Source organism: Salvia splendens, chromosome 17 (genome assembly GCF_004379255.2).
Source record: "Salvia splendens isolate huo1 chromosome 17, SspV2, whole genome shotgun sequence".
Classification (NCBI taxonomy): Eukaryota; Viridiplantae; Streptophyta; class Magnoliopsida; order Lamiales; family Lamiaceae; genus Salvia; species Salvia splendens.
The window spans coordinates 25,451,198-25,472,565 of NC_056048.1; the positions used below are offsets into that span (position 1 = coordinate 25,451,198).

The 21,368-nt window shown below is 38.0% G+C and overlaps 3 protein-coding genes and 1 pseudogene across 3 annotated transcripts; 3 read left to right on the forward strand and 1 right to left on the reverse strand.

The window, feature by feature from the left end:
- Positions 1–1,042: 1,042 nt before the first annotated feature.
- LOC121773645 lies at positions 1,043–3,519 on the forward strand. Its single transcript, XM_042170541.1, has 5 exons — positions 1,043–1,251; positions 2,664–2,778; positions 2,859–2,948; positions 3,034–3,132; positions 3,212–3,519. The coding sequence occupies exons 1-5, from the start codon at positions 1,184–1,186 to the stop codon at positions 3,314–3,316; spliced, it is 477 nt and encodes a 158-aa protein (XP_042026475.1). The 5' UTR covers positions 1,043–1,183; the 3' UTR covers positions 3,317–3,519.
- A 5,018-nt stretch (positions 3,520–8,537) lies between these two features.
- On the forward strand, positions 8,538–10,255 carry LOC121774818 (1-aminocyclopropane-1-carboxylate oxidase homolog 1-like). Its single transcript, XM_042171675.1, has 3 exons — positions 8,538–9,145; positions 9,391–9,712; positions 9,788–10,255. Exons 1-3 carry the CDS (start codon positions 8,628–8,630, stop codon positions 10,037–10,039), a joined length of 1,092 nt encoding a protein of 363 aa, XP_042027609.1. The 5' UTR covers positions 8,538–8,627; the 3' UTR covers positions 10,040–10,255.
- Positions 10,256–10,779: 524 nt separating this feature from the next.
- On the forward strand, positions 10,780–14,759 carry LOC121774819 (annotated as a pseudogene).
- Positions 14,760–15,035: 276 nt separating this feature from the next.
- On the reverse strand, positions 15,036–16,737 carry LOC121774820 (1-aminocyclopropane-1-carboxylate oxidase homolog 1-like). Its single transcript, XM_042171676.1, has 3 exons — positions 16,021–16,737; positions 15,448–15,769; positions 15,036–15,357 (listed from the first exon to the last, which is right to left on the reverse strand). The coding sequence occupies exons 1-3, from the start codon at positions 16,524–16,526 to the stop codon at positions 15,109–15,111; spliced, it is 1,077 nt and encodes a 358-aa protein (XP_042027610.1). The 5' UTR covers positions 16,527–16,737; the 3' UTR covers positions 15,036–15,108.
- Positions 16,738–21,368: the final 4,631 nt, after the last annotated feature.

The following is a 21,368-nucleotide window of genomic DNA, read 5'->3' on the forward strand; positions in this document are numbered from 1 at the left end:
TGGTTAATCGAGCTAAAACTCGAAATTATGAAAATTTTAACAAGTCGATCTGATAAGAATATGACCTAACAAAGCTTGATATAAATCCATTAATTTTGTGGGGATTCATATTATAATTTTTTATCATGTCAAAAATTAGCAGCCATAATTTTATCATGCCAAGGAAATTGTAAAATGAAAATTTTTAAATCATTTAATGAATTACTTGGAAAATTTTATACTTTGCACTTATATGTCAAACGGGTCACTAATATGTCTAACACGAAGTGACGTATTAATTTTATTGTGTATCTAACGTAAAATACAAAAGAGATATTATTATACAAATGCAATAAGATTACGATTAATTCGAAGTCACATTTGCATTGACTGAATACTTAAGCGCATGCGCATGGCAATTCACCAAGTGGAAATGAGGCATCCACTTTCATTGACTTATAATTTTTAGTATGAGTTTAAAAATAAGATGATATTATAAAAAATGTTTATTTCGTTTTTGCTATATCTTCGTATATTTTATTAGAGTTGGTCGTGGACTCGTGGTGAAAGGAAGCTTAGAATATAACAATAAAATAAGACCATTGTAAAGATGCAATAACAGATTCAGTAAATGAAAACTTACGGTTTTCCATCTTTCGTAGTAAGATGCAATAAAAATTCCTAGTAAACTCCAAACTCAAAAGATTAAAGTAGAGCTATCATAATGTAGGATCAACTACTACTCTAAATACTGAATATATAATACGATGTTGTTTCATTATTGTCTAAAATATGACGTCGTTTTGATTGATTTAAGTAATTCATTAGACTATATTAGTACCATTTGCAAAATTAAAATAAATTAATAAGTACTTGATAATTTATAAATGAATTTTAAAGTTACTATGCAAATTTTGAATTTGGTAAAAAAACTTAAAAAATTTATAGGCAAATTAACCAAGAAGAAAAAGCAAAATCATCCATCGTTTTATTTAATTTTATTTGGGTGTTCAATTTATGAAGGGCAGCTTAAGGTATAAAATAAAACTATAAATGCACTGCAATTTTGCAACTCAAATGACACTGTACACTCTCGCCTTCCCCATTTGAATCTCTGTCTGAATTCCTCAAATCTAGACAGAGAAACCAAACTCCATTTTCGGAGAGAGAGACGCCTCCATTTCTGAAGCTGTTCCTTGCTGCAATGGCGTTCACATCTTTCCTCGGTAGACTGCTTTTTGTCTCCCTCTTCGTTCTCTCCGCCTATCAAGAGTAAGACCTGCCGCTCTTTTTCTCACTCAGATCTGCTCTCCCGATTTGTGTTTCTTCTCTCGATCCACTGTAATTATGCCCTTTTTTGTCGCAATTGTTGATTTTCCGGTCTGACTATTGCGTGTTAGTAATTAGGTTTGGAGTATTTTGCTTGTGTAGAGTTATTTTGTGAACTGGATTTGCTATTCATGAGTAAAAAATGTTGATATTTGTGTTTTAATTGATGTCTTATGGTTCTTATGAAAGAAGCATGATTGTAGCATAATACAAACCATTGTTGTGAAAGAATCATTATTGTATGAATGTAGAAGATTTATTAGTATTAAAAAACATTTTTTGATATGTAAACAAGCATGTTCTTACGTTTTACACTAGGAATGGAATGGCTTCTGTCATTTTACAGCTCTCTATATATTATACATAGATGTGGATTATGTGGTAGTACAATTTTACTAGTAGATTTGAGTCTCATTTTTTTTCATTTTGCGTCACGTGCATTTGAAATATCACTATCGATTTGTGAGATAAGAATCTCCGTTGCTGCTGAATACGGATATGATTCCGTTGATTGTGGCTCTTTGATTTTTATTTCGTGGTTTGAGCTACATTTTCAGGATTTATCTGTCCAATGAAATTGAACCATGAGCCGGCTGAATCCTGAAACTGTTTCTTGGTTGTTTGGGATTCCATGGAATGTTTCAGCCTTAGGATCACAAAATGGATAAATTAGTTCACCCTGTACGAATTTGAGTTATGCTTATTGATCCATGTTTCTTCACTGTACCTAACAAGAGGAGAGATATGCATGCTGCTAATATCCAACCTATTTTGTTGAAGGATTTGTGGCAGCCACTTTAGCTAGTAAACTTTTACTAGTATATTTGCCAACATTTTTCAACCAGTATAGCAACTTGTATTCTCATTATGTGTTTTAGATGTTGTGTATGAACTAAGAAAAAGAACTAGTCTGTTCATTTTCTCATTTACCATTCTTGGCTCAAATTGCTTTGTAGCTTGGATGTCCATGCTTGAAGGATTAGAACTGAGATTTATGGTGTATTGGCTGTTATTGAGCTGTAGATCATGAATCTAACATTAAGTGTTAATATCTCGCACGCTTTGTTTTGTCTGTTGAATATTTTTACGTGGGAATTTTAGTGACTGCGGTGATTGTGACAAATAATGACTAGTCAACTTCTCTTTAGATGAGGTGATTGGAGTTTAAGAAAGTAATTAGGATGTGGAACTTGTGCCATGATATATACACTTTATTTGTGTATGCTGATTGTACTACAAAAATAGTAAAGTTCTTGAACCTCTGAACCCTCTTTTTGTTTAGCCCGTTGCAGTTGTGATATCATCGTAAGCTATACATATGCAAAACACTTTTCTTATGCGGCCCATGATTGCAGGTTCAGCGAATTTGGAGTTGATGGTGGTCCTGCTGCGAAGAGTTTGAAGCCGAAATATGATGTTTTCTCCAAGCATGTCGCGACCCAAACTGGAATTCAAATCCCTCACGTAGATGTAAGCACCTTATATTTACTTCATCCAGTGTAGAAAAACCTCATTGTGCCGCATACTGACATGGGCAATCATGACTACAGATGAAACATTTGATACTGGGGGCTATCGTCTTGAATTCTCTTGGAAGCCTCCTATTTGTCTTTGACAGCACTTTTGGAGCTGTGATCCTGGTACGTGTAACTATCCACTCTATGCGTATTTTCTGGTCTCGTGGGCTTCATCCTCGTTTCTGATGGGTTACAATTCTCGTAACAGCTGCTGCATCAAGCAATTGCAACTCCCATCCTGTATGACTTCTACAACTATGAAGCTGACAAGAGAGAGTTTAATCAGCTCTTTGTCAAGTTTACACAGGTATGCTTTGAAACCGTTGAATTTTTAAGATATTTGAATTATTCGTGGAGTCGTGACACGTACATATGCTTTTCTCTAGGGTTTGGCATTGCTCGGAGCTCTTCTCTACTTCATTGGGATGAAGAACTCATTGCCAAGGCGATCATCAAAGAGGAAGGTGGCCACTAAAGCAAAAACCAATTAGGATGAATGGATAATCAGCTTTACTTGGTTTGTTGCAATTTACCTTATCTTTTTTTGTAGGATTATCATGTCTACATCAGTTCGATATTTTGTTTTCACGTCTTTATTTTCCAGCTAGATTAACTGAACAATGCTACGTTAAATTCTTAAGTTTCAATTACACCGAAACTTCTTAGATGATTTATATAGTCATCTGTAAATTAATTTCCTTTTTCATTTTCAAGACAAACACCATATATCTATTCATCGAATTAGTTAGAACTCGATCTGTTATTGCTTTCGATCTAGTTGAATATAGAGATATCCGGCATCTGTATGAATTGCTATGCAGTCCATAAGGACAATATTTTGATGACATGTCTAAGTTATTTCAGCCAAAACAACAAAGTTGGGGAATGTAAACAGATCTAGCCGATGTTATAAATAAGTAGTGATAATATAAATTAATTACCTATACTCAAAATGAGCTAGCCGATGATAGATGACTATAAACCTATGATTATTAAGATTAATTTCATATATGATCATTATATTAAACTAAACTGAGTCGGAGAGCAATTGAGCCTTATTATTAATATTCACAATCATTCAAATATAAAAAATGTATTAAAATGCAATAGTTTATTATTAATAATTTTAAGATAATGCCTATAATTAATTATTACTCCATAAATAAAGTTACTATGATGCAATAATAAAAAAATAATATTTGTTGAACTATATATACTTGTATCATATTTTATAAATCAATATGGAATCAAACTATAATATGGTTAAAAATTGAAAATTAAAAAAAGAAAATGAAAACCGATGCATTTATGAACTACGAAGTATAATAAATTAAAAATATAAAAAATATATACAGCTACATGGGTTATAATTATATTTGTATAAAAGATAGTAATAGGAGTTGTATATTTCAACTAAAGGGCACAGTCACAGTATATTTATTCTTTTTGAGGTGTATCGATTTTGTTGAATTAGTATTAATTAATTAATATTTTAAGTTTATGGATGGCCGGCCATTTTAAGTTGATGTGCCCTTTGTGCCAGGAGCTCTAGTGGTAAATATTGGTGATCTTCTTCAGGTAATTGACAATATTTTCTTCTCTACAATGTATGTAATGGTGTATCATATACAATTTGATGTTAATTTATGTTTTCTTGGTTGCTGCAGCTTGTAACAAATGACAGGTTTGTTAGTGCTGAGCACAGAGTGTTAGTGAATAGCTCGTGCTCGAGAGTTTAAGTCGCGTGTTTCTTCAGAGAAGGCACTATTAGGTCCACGGAGCTCTACCGGCCTATTGAAGAGCTCGTATCGGAAGATAACCCGGCGAGGTATAGGGCAACTACTTTTGAAGAGTATCTCGCCTACTTACACTCCAAGGGGCTGGATGGAACTTCTACCTTGTCACATTTTCGAGTTTGAACTTAATTCACTTCATCTTGATTGGGTTTGAGAAGGTGGAAATGTGGTGAAAATGAGGTATGGTTTGGATAGGCTGGCTTGCTTGGACAAAATATCTGATTACCACAAAAACCAGAAAATCTTGGGTGAGGTGGTAATAGTTGGTTCAAAACCATATTTATATACTTGTAATTTTATTGGTACATTTGTAGTAATTTCTAAGAGCATCTCCAGTGGGCGGACATCCCACTAGGACATCCACTAGGAAATCCCAAAAACACCTCCTGTCACGTCGCTAGGACTTCCCATCCCACTGCCACGTCACTAGGACATCCCCTGCACAATCCGCCCTTCCCATCGCCCTTCCCACTAGGACATCCGGCAATAAAAAAAATCACAATAATTTAATTACGTAAAAACGGAAATATAATTTTGCACGGAATACGGGAAAGCAAAATACGGGCAAAAATACATATTCATAAAACATAAAAAAAATATAGTTAGAAAAAAGCAAAATACATAGTCATTCGAAAAAAGAAAAATACATAATCTGTTGGATATTTTAGTGTAATTGGATTAACTTGATTGATCAATATAATTATAACGAGACATCAAATAAGTTGGAAGTGCGGAGTGCACACTTATTTGAATTCGTTATGATTAGACGGGGGTTCGGGGGCAGCGCCCCCGAGAGCGGGGTCCAAGGGGCAGAGCCCCTGGCTGGGATTTCCATTAAAGTTACTGTGCAGAAATCTTCATCCGGAAATGAAATTTTTGATAATTGAAGGACCAAATTGCAATTTTATAACCCGCCAACAATCAGTTATTTTCGGTTGTGAAATGAAGGGATGCAACGCTTCATCCTAAACCTCTACATAATCCAACATCCCCGGCCCACTCCGCGTTGAAATGAAGTTCAACGAGCCGTATATATAGAGTTTTTTTTTTTAAAAATAATAATTTCCGGACGTCCGACCGGGACGTCCGACCCTTGCCACAGTGGCGGACGTCCGCCCGCCCGTCGCCGGGACGTCCGAGGACACCCGACGTCCTCACGGGACGTCCGTATCCGACCTAAACGCCACAATGGCGGACGTCCCGGTCGCCCGTCGCGACGTCCGACCGGATGTCCGACCAGACGTCCGCCATTGGAGATGCTCTAACATGTATAAACATCATTCTGAGTAGTGATAAACGTATGCAATTGTACGTACATAATCGAACTTTTTTAAACATTTAACCTTGAAAATCGATTCATAAACATTAATTGATTTGAAATAAATTTCATATTTATCATTTTGCAACGCTTCCAAAAAAATTAAATTTTTAACTTAAATATTTGTATATTTACGAAAAAAAATATGTATATTTTAGTACTAAATATATAATATATAATTAATTTGAATCAAGCTTGAAATCATGTTACACTTTGACATAAAATTTCTATATCACTTCTTTTTAATGCTACATTATAATACAACAAATAACAAAACTAATTTTTAATTAAATTCAATAAAATTTAATGATATTATGTACATGTGCAATCTATTTACATTTATCTTTTTCTCAAATCGATTATAAGTTCAACTGGACAATTATGAATGTATGATAAAATAATAGTAATTAATCGAGAAAAAGGAGGAATTTTAGCTAAATTGCCGCGGAACACGATTGAAATCCCCAAAGTCTGATATGTGCAAGTGCAACCATTTTGCTGTAATAATCCATTGCTAAGAGCATCCACTAGACATAAGGTGCGCCGACAGCCCCGGAGGGGGCGACTCCGGGGTGGCCTATAGTGGCAGGGACATCCGCCCCGGGACGGATGAATCAAAGTGGGGCGGACGAGGTACCGGCGGATAGGGGGCGAGGACGGGGCGGTGGGGGATAGGCGCGCCAGTCTATAGTGGGGCGGCGGTCGGCGCGCCTATAGCCCCCTCGAATTTTATTTTATTTTATTTTTTCGAAAATTAATCCTATAAATACCACTCCTCCCCCATCCATTTACATCATTTTCACACACTCTCCCTTCATTCACTATCTACACTTTCATTCTCTAAAAATGCACGGTGGAGACGACGAATCACCCGGCTCGCACGAATCGGGATGTGGCGGGGATTTTTCCCAACCGGCGGGATATGGCGGCTATTCGTCTCAGCCGTCGGGATATGGCGGCTATCCTTCTCAGCAGTCGGGATATGGCGGCTCTCCGTCCCAGCCATGGAGTTGGAATCAATCTCCCCCGCCGTGGGCATCGAGTCCAACTCCTCCACCATCTCTGCCGTGGAGGTCTTCTCCCACGCCCCAACCTTTGCCGAGGAATCTGAGCCGCTCGGCGTTTGGAGATTACAGACCCAACCTCGACGCCCTGCACCATCCGCGTCCGGAGACCCCTTTCCAATCCAGCAGCTCTCCTTTCACTGAGGCAGATCAAGACGCATTGGATACTATGTTCAATCTGCTTAGTTCCGGCGTACCGGATACGCCCGTTGCGACGAGAGTCGGGGGGTCCGAACGCGGTGGCCGCGGCCGTCGCGGTGGGGGTGGCAGATCGGGCAGCGGCGTCGGCTCCTGTGGTGGCGGTTCGGCCAGCGGATCAGTTCAAGCCGGATGGCAAAAGGCCACGCACTACACCAAAGAGGAGTCCGTTGCTGCGGCGAGGGCGTGGGATGCCGCCACATCCGACCCCATAGTGGGCACCGATCAGAATGAGTTGAGCTTTTGGAAGCGCGTCGTGATGGCGTACAACGAGTTCAAACCTCGCGGCGCTAAACCGCGTGACGCGGAACAGCTCCGCAAGAAGTGGTCTAGGATTCTGCCGGCCACCCGGCAGTTCGCGGGCATATACCAGAACAACCTGCTCCATGCGGAGAGTGGCCGAACCGAGGCTGGCGTGAAAGCACTTTCGATGAGCCAATACAACACGCTGGGCCATCCCAAGTTCACAATGTGGGAGGAGTATCTAGTTCTCGAGGACTGCCCGAAATTCAAGGCCATCTGTGCGCAAGAGCAGGCTCCGGTGCCGAAGCGGACAAGACACAACATTGCCGAGGACTACATCAGCGGCAGCGGCTCACAATCGTTCGACCTGAACGAAGAACAAGCCGAAGAGCCCTCCGCTACACACTCTAGGCGCGCCCGCCCTCCGAGAAAACATGCCTCTATCCGACGAACTAGAGAAGTTGGTGGTTCCTCCCGCCGATCGTCGGCAGCGTCTGGATCGCGCGCCCCGCAGCCTGCGCCTATACCGGCGTCAAGGGCCCCTATACCGGCGAGGTCTTGAGGGATAACGTATATGTGCAGCTGACGCACGAATTGCATGAAGTCTGCAGTAAATACGAGGCCGCAACCGACCTGTACATCAAGAATATATACTCCGACCTCATACGTCGGATCCAGCGCCGTCTGCGCTTGGCTGATGAGGGTCCTGGGGCAGCGGCGGCAGCGAGGGAGACAGAGAAGGAGATGAAGAAGAGGAGGAGGAATCGGACTTCGCCACCGATTAGACGGTGGCGGCGTTTTTATTTGTATTTGTTTTTGGACGTTCATTGTATAATTTTACCTTTGCCAATACAACGAATATTCGGTCACAATTACCTCGTTTTATAATTATTTCAATTCAGCTGAGTTAAAAACGAAACGAAAAAATTTAAATGAAAATTGGTTATAAAATTTGAGGCTATGGACAAAAAAATTGGTACTGTGAAAAAAAAGGGGCCGTGGCTATTGGGGAAGGACGCCTATAGATGCTCTAATAACCACATAATCAGCACCTTATCTTGACTAAACACACCCATTATTCCACATGGTCACCCTCTTATCTTGACTAAACACACCCACAATCATAGTATAAAATTCAAATCCTATCCCCCATAGCCATAGAGGTATCAATTTCCAATCAAACATGGCGAGCTCAATCTACAACACAAGGGAAACTGAATTAAAAGCCTTCGATGAAACCAAAACCGGCGTTAAAGGTTTAATCGATAGCGGCATAACTCAAGTTCCTAGAATCTTCATCAACCCCCAAATAGATCCACAACAGGCTCTGATCAGCTCAGCCAACGCGCAATTGGAGTTCCCATTGCTCGACCTAGAAGGCGTCAGCGATGATCCGATCAAGCGCAATGCCGTCGTCGACGCCGTTCGCGAAGCTTCGGAAACGTGGGGATTCTTCCAAGTGATCAACCATGGGATTCCGGAGGCTGTATTGGAGGATATGATCGATGGAGTGCGCCGTTTCTTCGGTCAAGATGATGAAGAGAGGAAGAAGTGGTATACGAGGGATTTGAAAAAATCAAGGGTTGCTTACAACAGCAATTTTGATTTGTATACCGCGCCGTCGGCTAATTGGAGAGACACTGTTTTCTGTAAAATGGCTCCGAATCTTCCTCAACCCGAGGAATTGCCCGCGGTTTGCAGGTAATATTTGGCCATTGATTTTCTATAATTGGTTTAATTTGTTGAAAAATTTAGTGTTATTTTCTAGTCTATGAATGATTTTAAAGTTCAAATCTAAAGTTTTGATGTGAATTTGAAACTATAGTAATAGGAGAGTATGAGATTTAATGAATTGGAAATTTCATGTCCCTTGTATTGAGTTTTCTTTGAATAGAAGAGAGTCTTATGGTAGAGATGAAAGTAGTGGAGTGTGTGGATTTTTGCAGTGATATAATGATTGAATACACAAAACAAGTTTTGAAGCTTGGAAGAAGTCTGTTTCAACTATTATCTGAGGCACTCGGTCTCAAGGCCGATCACCTCGTGGACATGAAATGCGCGGATGGGGTTGCTATGTTGATGCATTACTACCCGAAATGCCCTCAGCCGGAGCTAACTCTAGGTGCGAGCAAGCACGCTGACAGCGACTTCCTAACGGTGCTGCTGACCGACCAAGTACGAGGCCTACAAGTCCTGTACCAGAACCAGTGGGTTGATGTGCCCTTCGTGCCAGGAGCTCTGGTGGTAAATATTGGTGATCTTCTTCAGGTAGTTAAGTTAACCACTTTTTCTTCTCCACAATGCTTATATGGAGAGTTATTTATATTTTGTTGGTTGCTGCAGCTTGTAACAAATGATAGGTTTGTTAGTGCTGATCACAGAGTATTGGTGAATAGCTCGAGCTCGAGAGTTTCAGTCGCGTGTTTCTTCAGAAACGCCACTACTAGGTCCACGGAGCTCTACTGGCCGATTGAAGAGCTCGTATCTGAAGATGATCCACCGAGATATAGGGCAACTACTTTGGAAGAGTATATCACCCACGTACGCTCCAAGGGGCTGGATGGAACTTCTGCTTTGTCACAGTTTCGTGTTTAAACTTGATGATTCACTGCATCTTGATGTTGTTGGAGAAGGTTGAATTTGGAAATGTGATGAAGATGAGTTAGAGTTCATGTTATTTAATGGTTTAGAAAAGCAGAAAATCTTGGGCGGGGTGGTAGTAAACCATATTTATATACTTGTAATATTATTGGTATATTTGTAATTTCTAAAATAAACATCATTATCATAAAAGAAATATCATTGTATAAATTTAGAAGCAATATTTTAAAATAACTTTAGTACATGCAATGTTGATAATAATCTTGTTGTTCTTGCTCTGCTTGCGCAATCAACCGACCAATTTCATTCGAATCCATTTCTTCAATTGAGAATGCAAAGCAATATGTTTAGAAAGAAGTACGAGTGAGTGCTAGTTTTATTTGATGTAAAAAAAATGGTGATGAATGGGTATTTATAGATGATTTATGGATGGATTAGGAGTGAAAAAAATTTTAAAAACAAAAAATTTTAAAAAGCGGCAATATTTGAGGAGGTGAGATTATTTCTTAAAATATATTTTTTCAAAATTTTCTGATTTATTTAAAAAAAAAATTAAATTTCAATGTTCCAAAAGGACGCCCACTCGCGGGGGAGGAGTGGGCGTCAAGGAACGACCCAGAGCGCATCGTCCCGATGCATCGCGCGGTGATCGCGCAGGCGGGCATCTCATCCCAGCGAGTAACCTGCAATGCAATTCCGACGGGACGAGACAGCCCGTCTGATCGGGCAGTGTTGCTGTTGCTCTTAGGGTCAATCTTAACACCCTTAACTTTGACAAAATCAGGTGCTCGGCGAAAGGAACTCTAGTGGTCTTTGAATTCTATGTCGACATTGATGAAGATCCCACTGCCACCAAATCCCAAAAGCTTGGACTTTCTAGCATAAGATAGCCGATATTGAAACCCTTTCTTGTCCTACCTCAACAAATTGATGATCCAGACTCCTCTATAATAACCACCTCCAATCATTCGCCAGCTGCGAAGCATCAGCATCAGCATCTCCATTTATTCTATGCGCTCATACTTCATCCACGATATCACCAATGTCTTATCACAATCCTACTACCACAACTTCCTTCTTCACCTAAATAAATTCAAATCCTATCCCAATAGATGTATCAATTTCCAACCAAATATGGTAAGCCCAATCTGCAACACCACGGAAACTCAAGTAAAATCCTTCGATGATGTATTTATATACTCCCTCCATCCCTCTGTAGTAGAGACATTTCTTTTCGGCACGAGATTGAAGAAATTGTGTTAAAAATGAGATAAGTGAACGAAGAATGAAGTAGGAAAGGAAAAATGTGGAGAGATGAAAAGAGAATAAAGTAAGAGAGAGAGTAAAGTAAGTGAGAAGAAAAGTTGGTGTTTTTTACCAAAATAGGAAATGATTCAGCTAATGTGGGACAACCAAAAAAGGAATATGACTCAACTACAGATGAGGGAAGGAGGGAATATTTAATTATATGTATTTACAATAGTGAAACGGTTCGGCCAGTGGTTCAACCGGTCGGACCGATTAAACCATAAACCAGTAGCCTCACCGGTTCATCCATTGCTCATAACCACATAATCACCCTCTTATCTTCACTGCACACACCCACAAACATAGTACTATAAAATTCAAATCCTATCCCCCATAGCCATAGGAATCAATTTCCAATCAAACATGGCGAGCAAGACCAGGGAAACTGAAGTAAAAGCCTTCGACGATGCCAAAACCGGCGTTCAAGGTTTAGTCCAAAGCGGCATAACACAAGTTCCTAAAATCTTCATAAACCCCCAAATTGATCCACAACAGGCTCTGATCAGCTCAGACAACGCGCAATTGGAGTTCCCATTGCTCGACCTAGAAGGCGTCGGCGACGATCCGATCAAGCGCAATGCCGTCGTCGACGCCGCTCGCGAGGCTCTGGAGTCCTGGGGATTCTTCCAAGTGATCAACCATGGGATTCCAGAGGCTGTATTGGAGGAAATGATCGACGGAGCGCGGCGTTTCTTCGCGCAAGACGTTGAAGAGAGGAAGAAGTGGTACACGAGGGATTCGAAGGCGAGGGTTGTTTACAACAGCAACTTTGATCTGTATATCGCGCCGTCGGCTAATTGGAGAGACACGGTTGAATGTGAAATGGCGCCGGATCTTCCTCAGCCCGAGGAATTGCCCGCGGTTTGCAGGTATTTTGGCTATTCATTGTTGCAGAGTTTCTAGAATTGGTTTAATTTGTTGGTGGTGATGATGAAATTTAGGGGTAATTACTTGTTGGTGGTGATGATGAAATTTAGGGGTAATTACATTTTCATACAAAATATTTTATCTTGGTTTCAATTTAATACAAAAAATATTAAGTTTACATATTTCATACAAAAAAATTACTCAGTGTTTCAAAATAATACATGCCGTTAAGTCCCTACTAACACCGTTACTTCCAATTACATCATACATACAAAAAGTTTCATCAATATTTCAAATTTGTACAAAAAGTTTAAATTAAAATTTTTCATTAATTATTTCAAACACAGTTATTTTTATTACTCACAAAAATGAAATACACAGAAAAAAATCACCACTCTTCACCATCAAATTAGTGAATTGCATTTTATTGTCGAAGCTTTCTCATGTAACAATGGAGAATACATGCAACTAAAAAGATATTGAATCTTTTTTGTAAAAATAAAACATCGACTTATTGACTGTTTGAAGCTCAAATTAGCCATTTTGTAAAGATGGAATATGGACTTATTTTATACTGTGTTCTATAAAGAATACAATAAAAAGAAAGAATATATTGAGAGACAGATTTTTTTTAAACCACGATCAATTCCCGGAAGAATTGATATTTTAGAGTGATTAAATCTCTAATTATTCTCTTATTATGATGATAAGTTTGACAAATTATAAACTAACTAACGGTGTTTAAAATATTTAACGGAATATATTAATTTTAAACACTAATGTAACTTTTTGTATAAAATATATAAACTTAATACTTTTTATACTAAATTGAAATAAAAGTAAAATATTTTGTATGAAAAATGTAATTACTCCGAAATTTAGTCATATATGTATGATTTTTATTTTTTTAGGACAAAATTTGGTATTTCTGTAAACTACATATTTAGTAGTACTGCCAAAAATCATGAAGCTGCCATTTATAGTGAATTTTCCACGGGGTTGGGAAAAACTAATTTTCATGAAAAATTCACTACAAAGAATAAGTCAATGATTTTTACGTCTCATCATGTGTATTATGTGTGTGCACCATTCATTTAAATTCACTTTATTTTACCAGCCAAAATATTTGTAGCAATTCCAATTCCAATTCCAATTTAAGGTTACCAAACATAGTCTTAAGTAAACAAATAAATTTATTTATTTAATTTGGTAGACTTAAGTAACCGAATAAATTATATTTTAATTCTATTTTTTATTTGGTAAGTCAAAACATTATCTAAAGTTAACATTGAATTTTACTAATTGATTTATTTTTTATTTTTACACATCGTGCTGTCTCTCTAATAAATCATTATTTTGAGATGTGCTCAATTTTACAACTATCTGAAATTAAACATATCTACTTTGGTTATATAATTAATCGTTGAATTGAGAGGATTTGTAATAAAAATTATCTATATTCAATTCCAAATCTACACATCCCAAATTTCATGGCCCAAACACTCCTACATATATTTTTAAGAATTGGAAGAGGGCTTTATGGCAGAAATGAAAATAGTGAAGTGAGACAATGAATATTTTAGGGGAAGCATAATACAATAAAACCATATATGATCATGTATTTTGTTTAATAGTTGTGTGTGGATTTCTGTAGTGATATAATGGTTGAATACACAAAACAAGTGATGAAGCTAGGAAGAAGTTTGTTTCAAATATTATCCGAGGCACTCGGTCTCAAGGCCAATCACCTCGTAGACATGAAATGCGCGGATGGGTTAGGTATGTTGTTGCATTACTACCCGGAATGCCCTCAACCGGAGCTAACTCTAGGTGTGAGCAAGCACGCTGACAGCAACTTCCTAACGGTGCTTCTGACCGACCAAGTACGAGGCCTGCAAGTCCTTATCAGAACCGGTGGGTTGATGTGCCCTTTGTGGCAGGAGCTCTGGTGGTAAATATTGGTGATCTTCTTCAGGTAGTTAAGTTAACCATATTTCTTCTCCACAATGTATATATGTAGAGTTATTAATTTATACTCCATTTTGTTGGTTGCTGCAGCTTGTGACAAATGACAGGTTTGTGAGTGCTGACCACAGAGTATTGGTGAATAGCTCGAGCTCTAGAGTTGCAGTCGCGTGTTTCTTCAGAAACGATGCTATTAGGTCCACGGAGCTCTACAGGCCGATTGAAGAGCTCGTATCCGAAGATGATCCACCGAGATATAGGGCAACTACTCTGGATGAGTATATTACCCACTACATCTTCAAGAGGCAGCATGGAACTTCTGCTTTGTCACATTTTCGAGTTTGAACTTGATTTACCCCATTTTGATGGGGTTGGAGAAGGTGGGAATGTTATGAAGACAAGGTAGAGTTCATGTTTAAAAATGGTTTATCAATATATTGATATTGATAAGCGTTGTGATAATATTTGTAGGTTTCAATTTATCTTTACTCTATATCAATCTGTATATATTATAGGTGTCAATTATTTAATAATGTCAGTTGTGTTGTATTGTATCGCTTTGATAATGTCAGTTGTATACCTATTTTAGTTTATCATTTGATATTTATCTAATAACAATAGTAATTAGAAAATTTTGTCCCATAATTAACTGAGCCTTTCACTATGTATATATATGCATATCATTACAAGAAATATTAGCATTTGATTATGAAAATGTGGACTATTTCTAAAATATACTATTAACACCTCACCAAGTTTTTTCGCATTTTGTGTTAAACTAACTATTCTTCATTACAGATATCCTCAATATTTTGTCCAAGCAAGCACGTTAGCCTATCCAAACCATTGATTAACATGAACTCTACCTCATCTTTATAACATTTCCACCATCTCCAACCCCATCAAAATGCAGTAACTTAAGTTCAAACTCGAAAATGCGACAAAGCAGAAGTCCCATCCAGTCCCTTGGACCTGTAGTGGGAAGCATACTCTTCCGCAGTAGTTGCCCTATATCTGGCCGGATTATCTTCTGATACCAGCTCTTCAATCGGCAAATAGATCTCTGTGGACTTTTCAGTGTTGTTCATGAAACAGGCGACTGAAACTCTCGGACTCGAGCTATTCACTACTACTCTGTGCTCAGCACTAGCAAATCTGTCATTTGATACAAGCTGCACCAACCAAGAAAATGTAAATAACATATTTCCATACAACTCTGCACATAAGCATTGTGGAGAAGAAAAAATGGTTAACTTAACTACCTGAAGAAGATCACCAATATTTACCACAAGAGCTCCTGGCACAAAGGGCACATCAACCCACTGGTTCTGGTAGAGCACTTGCAGGCCTTGTAGTTGGTCGGTCAGAAGCACCGTTAGGAAGTCGCTGTCTGAGTGCTTGCTCGTGCCTAGTGTTAGCTCTGGCTGAGGGCATTCCGGGTAGTAATGCAGCAACATGGTAAGCCCGGCCGCGCATTTCATGTCAAGAAGGTGATTGGCCTTGAGACCGAGTGACTCGGATAATATTTGGAACAAACTTCTTCCTAGCTTCATCACTTGTTTTGTGTATTCAATCATTATATCACTGCATAAATCCACACAAAACTATTCAACACAATATCTAGCTTGATATAAATTTCCAATTCATTTCCCTAAAAATATGTCATTGTTTCAAATTCACATCAAAACTTTACAATTGAAACATCAAAAAGATAATCAGTCCTTAAAACCATGCATAGACTGCACAATAACACTGAAATTTCATCATCAATCATCATCACCACCATCAAATTAGACCAATTATTGGAAATCTGCAACAATCAATGGACAAATTACCTGCAAACAGAGGGCAATTGCTCGGGTTGAGGAAGATCCGGAGCCATTTCACAGAAAACAGTGTCTCTCCAATTAGCCGACGGCGAGCTATACAGATCAAAATTGGTGTTGTAAACAACCCTCGCTTTCAAATCCCTCGTATACCACTTCTTCTTCTCTTCATCATCTTGACCGAAGAAGCGGCGCACTCCATCGATCATATCCTCCAATACAGCCTCCGGAATCCCATGGTTGATCACTTGGAAAAATCCCCAAGTCTCGGAAGCTTCGCGAACGGCGTCGACGACGGCCTCGCGCTTGATCGGATCATCGGCGACGCCATCTAGGTCAATCAATGGGAACTCGAATTGCGCGTTGGCTGAGGTGATGAGGGTTTGTTGTGGATCAATTTGGGGGTTTATGAAGAATTTAGGAACTTTAGTTATGCCGCTTTCGAGTAAGCCTTTAACGCCGGTTTTGGCATCATCGAAAGCTTTTACTTCACTTTCCCGGCTGTAGCAGTCCATATTTGATTCATCTATGGCTATGGGAGATAGGAATTGAATTTATTTAGGTGGTGTGATCAGTGGAGATAGTGATCATGTGGTTATTAGCTATGTTAGAACGAATGGTAGAGCTGAAGCTGATGCACACAGCTCTGACTTTGTGGTTCACCGTTTGAAATGGAACTCCCAAAATTTTGTGGAAATTGTAGATGTAAGTTTCCTCGAAACAGAAGATGGAAAAAGAACAAAAAATGAGAGGGAAAATTTCTTGAAAACCACTCTTATCTAAACGTACTCTTACACAATAACGTGGACATGTTCAGGCACAGCCACAAAAAATTCTTCCACGGGTCACAAAACCATGTCCACGACAAAAAAAAAAAACTTGTCCAGCCCAATAGTGGACGTGTCCATATCCACAAATTACATTATTTTATCAATTATTGACATATTTTAATTCAATAGTAGACGTCTCATCGAACAATTGTTGATAATCGTCGTTATCTATTTTTTGAAAGTGGAATAGAAAAAAATTTAGAAGAGTGGAGATTGGAATGGTATAAAAATAATGAGAGGAATGGGTATCTTTATAAAAATAAAGAAGAAACTAAACAAAATTAAAAAAACATTTTCACCGGCAGCCGTCGCACCGTGCCGTGCAATAGGGTGTCGCTGTAGGTCCCACTGCCACATCCGCGCCGAGGAGGCGGCGCATGGCCGTCCACCCCCACCCGGCCCATCCGCCCTCGTCCTCCGCTATAGGGAGCCACGGCGCCGCCGACTCCCTATTGTGGACACTCTAAGAGCATCCACAACGGCGGCCGTACCGGCGGACGTCCGACCGGCGTGCCGGACGTCCATTCGGGACAGCCCCCATTAGGCGCGGGAGGGACAGATACAGACGTCCGCTGCGGACACCGGAGTTCCGCGGCATTTCGACGACGTCCGTCGGGACGTCCGCCATTGCAGGTTCCCGATGGACGTCCCGATTTTTCATTTTTTTTAATTAAAAAACTTTATAAATACGGCTCGTTGAACTTCATTTCAACAACATGTGCCAACGAAAAGCCCATATTCGACTCCAGAACGATATTATTAAAGAGATATGGACGCGGATGGGTAGTCGTTGATATTTAGAATGTAATTTGTTTAGATTTTTTTTGTTGAAATGTACTTTTTTTATTTTTTTTATTTAATTTCGTAAATTGTTTAATTTGGTGAATTTGTAGAAAATATTGACGGTTGTTCGTTAGAAGGAGACTGAGTCGAAATTGATTGGAGGAGAAATGTCTTGCCAACTAAGCTGCGGTTCATCGTTTCTTGTGTATATGCTTGTTTGTGTTGTTTTCCACTTGGTATGTGTACATGTGATTTCCATGTCTTGTGTTGGGTTTTTTTGAGAGTAATTAATTTGAAAGAATTTAAAAGTGACTCCAAATTTTAAGTTAATACTTCCTTTGTCCCGGTTAAGATGACCCATTTCTTTTTTGCATGTGTTTTGAAAAAATGACAATAACTATTTAAAGTGGAGAGAAATTAAGGTAAGAGATATAATTAATATAGAAGACACTCTTCTCTATATTATTCTCTCTTAATTTACTTTCTCTTCATTTTAACTATTTATTACTATCTCCGTCTCACAATAAAAGTCTATTTTTGTCATTTTAGTTCGTCCCACAATAAGAGTCCACTTTCACTTTTACTATAAATGATAAGTAGGCATCACGTTCCACTAACTCATTCCACTCACATATAATTATAAAACTAATAAATAAAGTGAGACCCTTACTCTACTAATTTTCCAACTCACTTTCCTTTACATTTCTTAAAATCTGTCGAGTCAAATATGGACTCCTATTGTAGAACAGAGGCAGTACTATTATTTTTCAAAACACGTGTCAAAACGAAATGGATCTTCTTAACTGGGACGGAAATGGATCTTCTTAACTGGTACGGTGGGAATACATAATATTGTATGAACTATGAAGCATATGAAATGAGTAATCAGAGTTTGAATGGATTGCTTCATATGAAATGAGTAATCAGAGTTTGAATGGATTGGAGATAAATGTTAAATTAGACATTTTGTTATTATAAACATTAAAGTTAAGTAGTAATCAACAAAATCGGTTACATTGTTATATTGCGCGTTGTTGTTTCCCAGACCTCAAGTTATTACAAATGCCAAATGGGGACGAAGCCACTTTGGTTATGTAAGCATTTGTAAATATACATTTTATTTAAATTCTACTACTAATTGAATAATTGGTCAACTATGTTAGTATCAGTTCTAAGATTATGTTCGCTTTCCTAGATAAAATAGTTTCAATATATAATCTAGGCTTGAGTTGTGAGATTATTTTAGTAGCAGGGAGTTAGAGCATCTCCAGTGGGCGGATGTCCCACTCGGGCATCCACTAGGACATCCCGAAAACACCTCCCGCCACGTCACTAGGACTTCTCATCCCACTGCCACGTCACTAGGACATCCCCTTCACAATCCGCCCTTCCCACTAGGACTTCCCGCAATAAAAAAAATCACAAATTCACAAATAAAACAATTTACGTTTACGGAAATAAAATTTCAACACGAATACGAACGGGAAAAATTAACAACTTCATTTAAAAAAAACATACATGATTTGAAAAAAAATTACATAGTAATAAAACAAAAAAAAAATACATAATTACCGGACGTCCGACCCACTCCACAATGGCGGACGTCCGCCCGCCCGTCGCCCGCACGTCCGAGGACACCCGACGTCCTCACGGGACATCCGTATCCGACCTTCGACGCCACAATGGCGGACGTCCGCCATTGGAGATGCTCTTAGCTATGACTAATTATCCTATGATTATCCATTAAGATTGAGTTGTGAGTTGATATCTAATGAACCAAACACATTACATATTCAAAACCGAGATACAATTTTGCAAACCGAATACCCCATAATAATATAACAAAACAGTGGGTAGGTATGTCAATCCAACCCGAAACCTGTGGGTCAACCCGAATAGCCCTGTAAAATTAGTGGGTTAGGGCTGTAATTTTGTAACCCGAATACCACATGGGCTAAACGGGTTAGCCAAAATGGGTTGGAGGATTAAACGGGTCGACCCAAATGGGTTGCGAGTCGGTCTGACTAGTTGCAACTTTAAACTAAAAATATTAAGTTTTAAGGATTTTTTGTATTTTTGAATTTCATGTGGAATAATCATTAGTCTTCTTCAATCTTCATTCTACACTTTTTTACTCGATCTCACACTATCAACTTTCAAGTTCCACCTTGACTCGTTATTCCATCATCCCCTCATCTATCACTACCGTCTTACTACCACTAAAGCCAATCAAGAAAAAAAATTTAAAACTAATCCATCAAAATATCAATATATTTATCATTTTAATAATGATTATTGTAAGACAAGATTTTAATTTTCATAAAGAATTAGTTATGAACAATGCCAAAATAATGACACGAACAAAAGCTTTAATCAAATTGATTGATTTAATTTTGATTTATCTTTGTTTATGTTGTAGTTGATCGGGATGAAAGACTTCTCTCCAACTATTATTGAAGATTTATATGATTCTAAAACTAAGAAGAGAAAAATATCTAAAATTTAAAAATCATTTTATAGAGGAAATTTAAATACAAGAGATTATTTTCAAAAGTTTTTAGGCCCGAATAGCCCGAAACCCGGTGGGTTAGGGTTAAAAATTTATGACCCAAAAATTTCATAACTCGAATAGCCCGCACCCAAATAGTCCTGAAATCTGAGTGGGTTGGCCCGAACCCGAACGGGTTAGCACGATTAACATCCCTATTCGTGAGTATCTACATTTAAATATATATTTTTATTGTTTTGTAATACTATTTTTATACCGAAACAATTAACATTATTACTCCTACATTTTAATGATTTTATCATGAACTGAAAATGCAATTCATAACTTCTTATTTACATTTAATTAAAAAAAACCCACTCTCAACATCAGATTTCTTCTTAGACATTTTTTTAATTGTTTTGTGATATTTTTATACCAAATCAATTAACATTATTACTCCTACACTTTAATGACTTTATCATGAACTGAAAATGCAATTCATAACTTCTTATTTACGTATAATTAAAAAAAACTAGTGTTTTTACATTCAATGATAGCATTTCTTTTTTGAAACATTTGATTTCCCGCAGCACGATATTTTATACAGTATTGTTTTGTGAGTTAATGAAGAAAGAGTAAAGTAAGAGAGCAAAAAAGTAGAGATGGTGTTATTTCCCTTTTAGGAAATGTTTCATTTTTAATGGGATAACTCAAAAAGGAAAATATTTCATTTTTTAATGGAACAGAGGAAATACATTTTATACTGGCAACAAATATGTGTTACGTGGATATAGATAATTCGAACATAAACAACAAATAAAGAAAAAATGTTTTATTCATTTTCTTTCATTGCAAAATTTCAGCAATAAATATTCAATTGCTCTTGTAAATATTACACAGAACAATTGTAGACGCAAGAACAAGCATATTTTCCTACTTGACCAACTGCTTCAAGGCATGATCCAAATCCACCGTTGTATGATTTATAGCACAACTCTCTGCATTTGGCAAGATCGCAACCTTCCCTATCTAATATCGTTTGACATCTCTTTTGGGCATCCACAAACTCTATTGCAACTGCAAAAAATTCAAGAAAATTAACAATGATATACTATAAAAAAAAATACCACTAAAACAAAATAATTGTTTCATATTAATTCTGAGGATTTAATTCCAATGTACCGTAACATTGTTAGGATCGTCGACTGCAACATTAGTTTGATATTGTCCGCTTTGGGTCAAGCACGCACGGATTT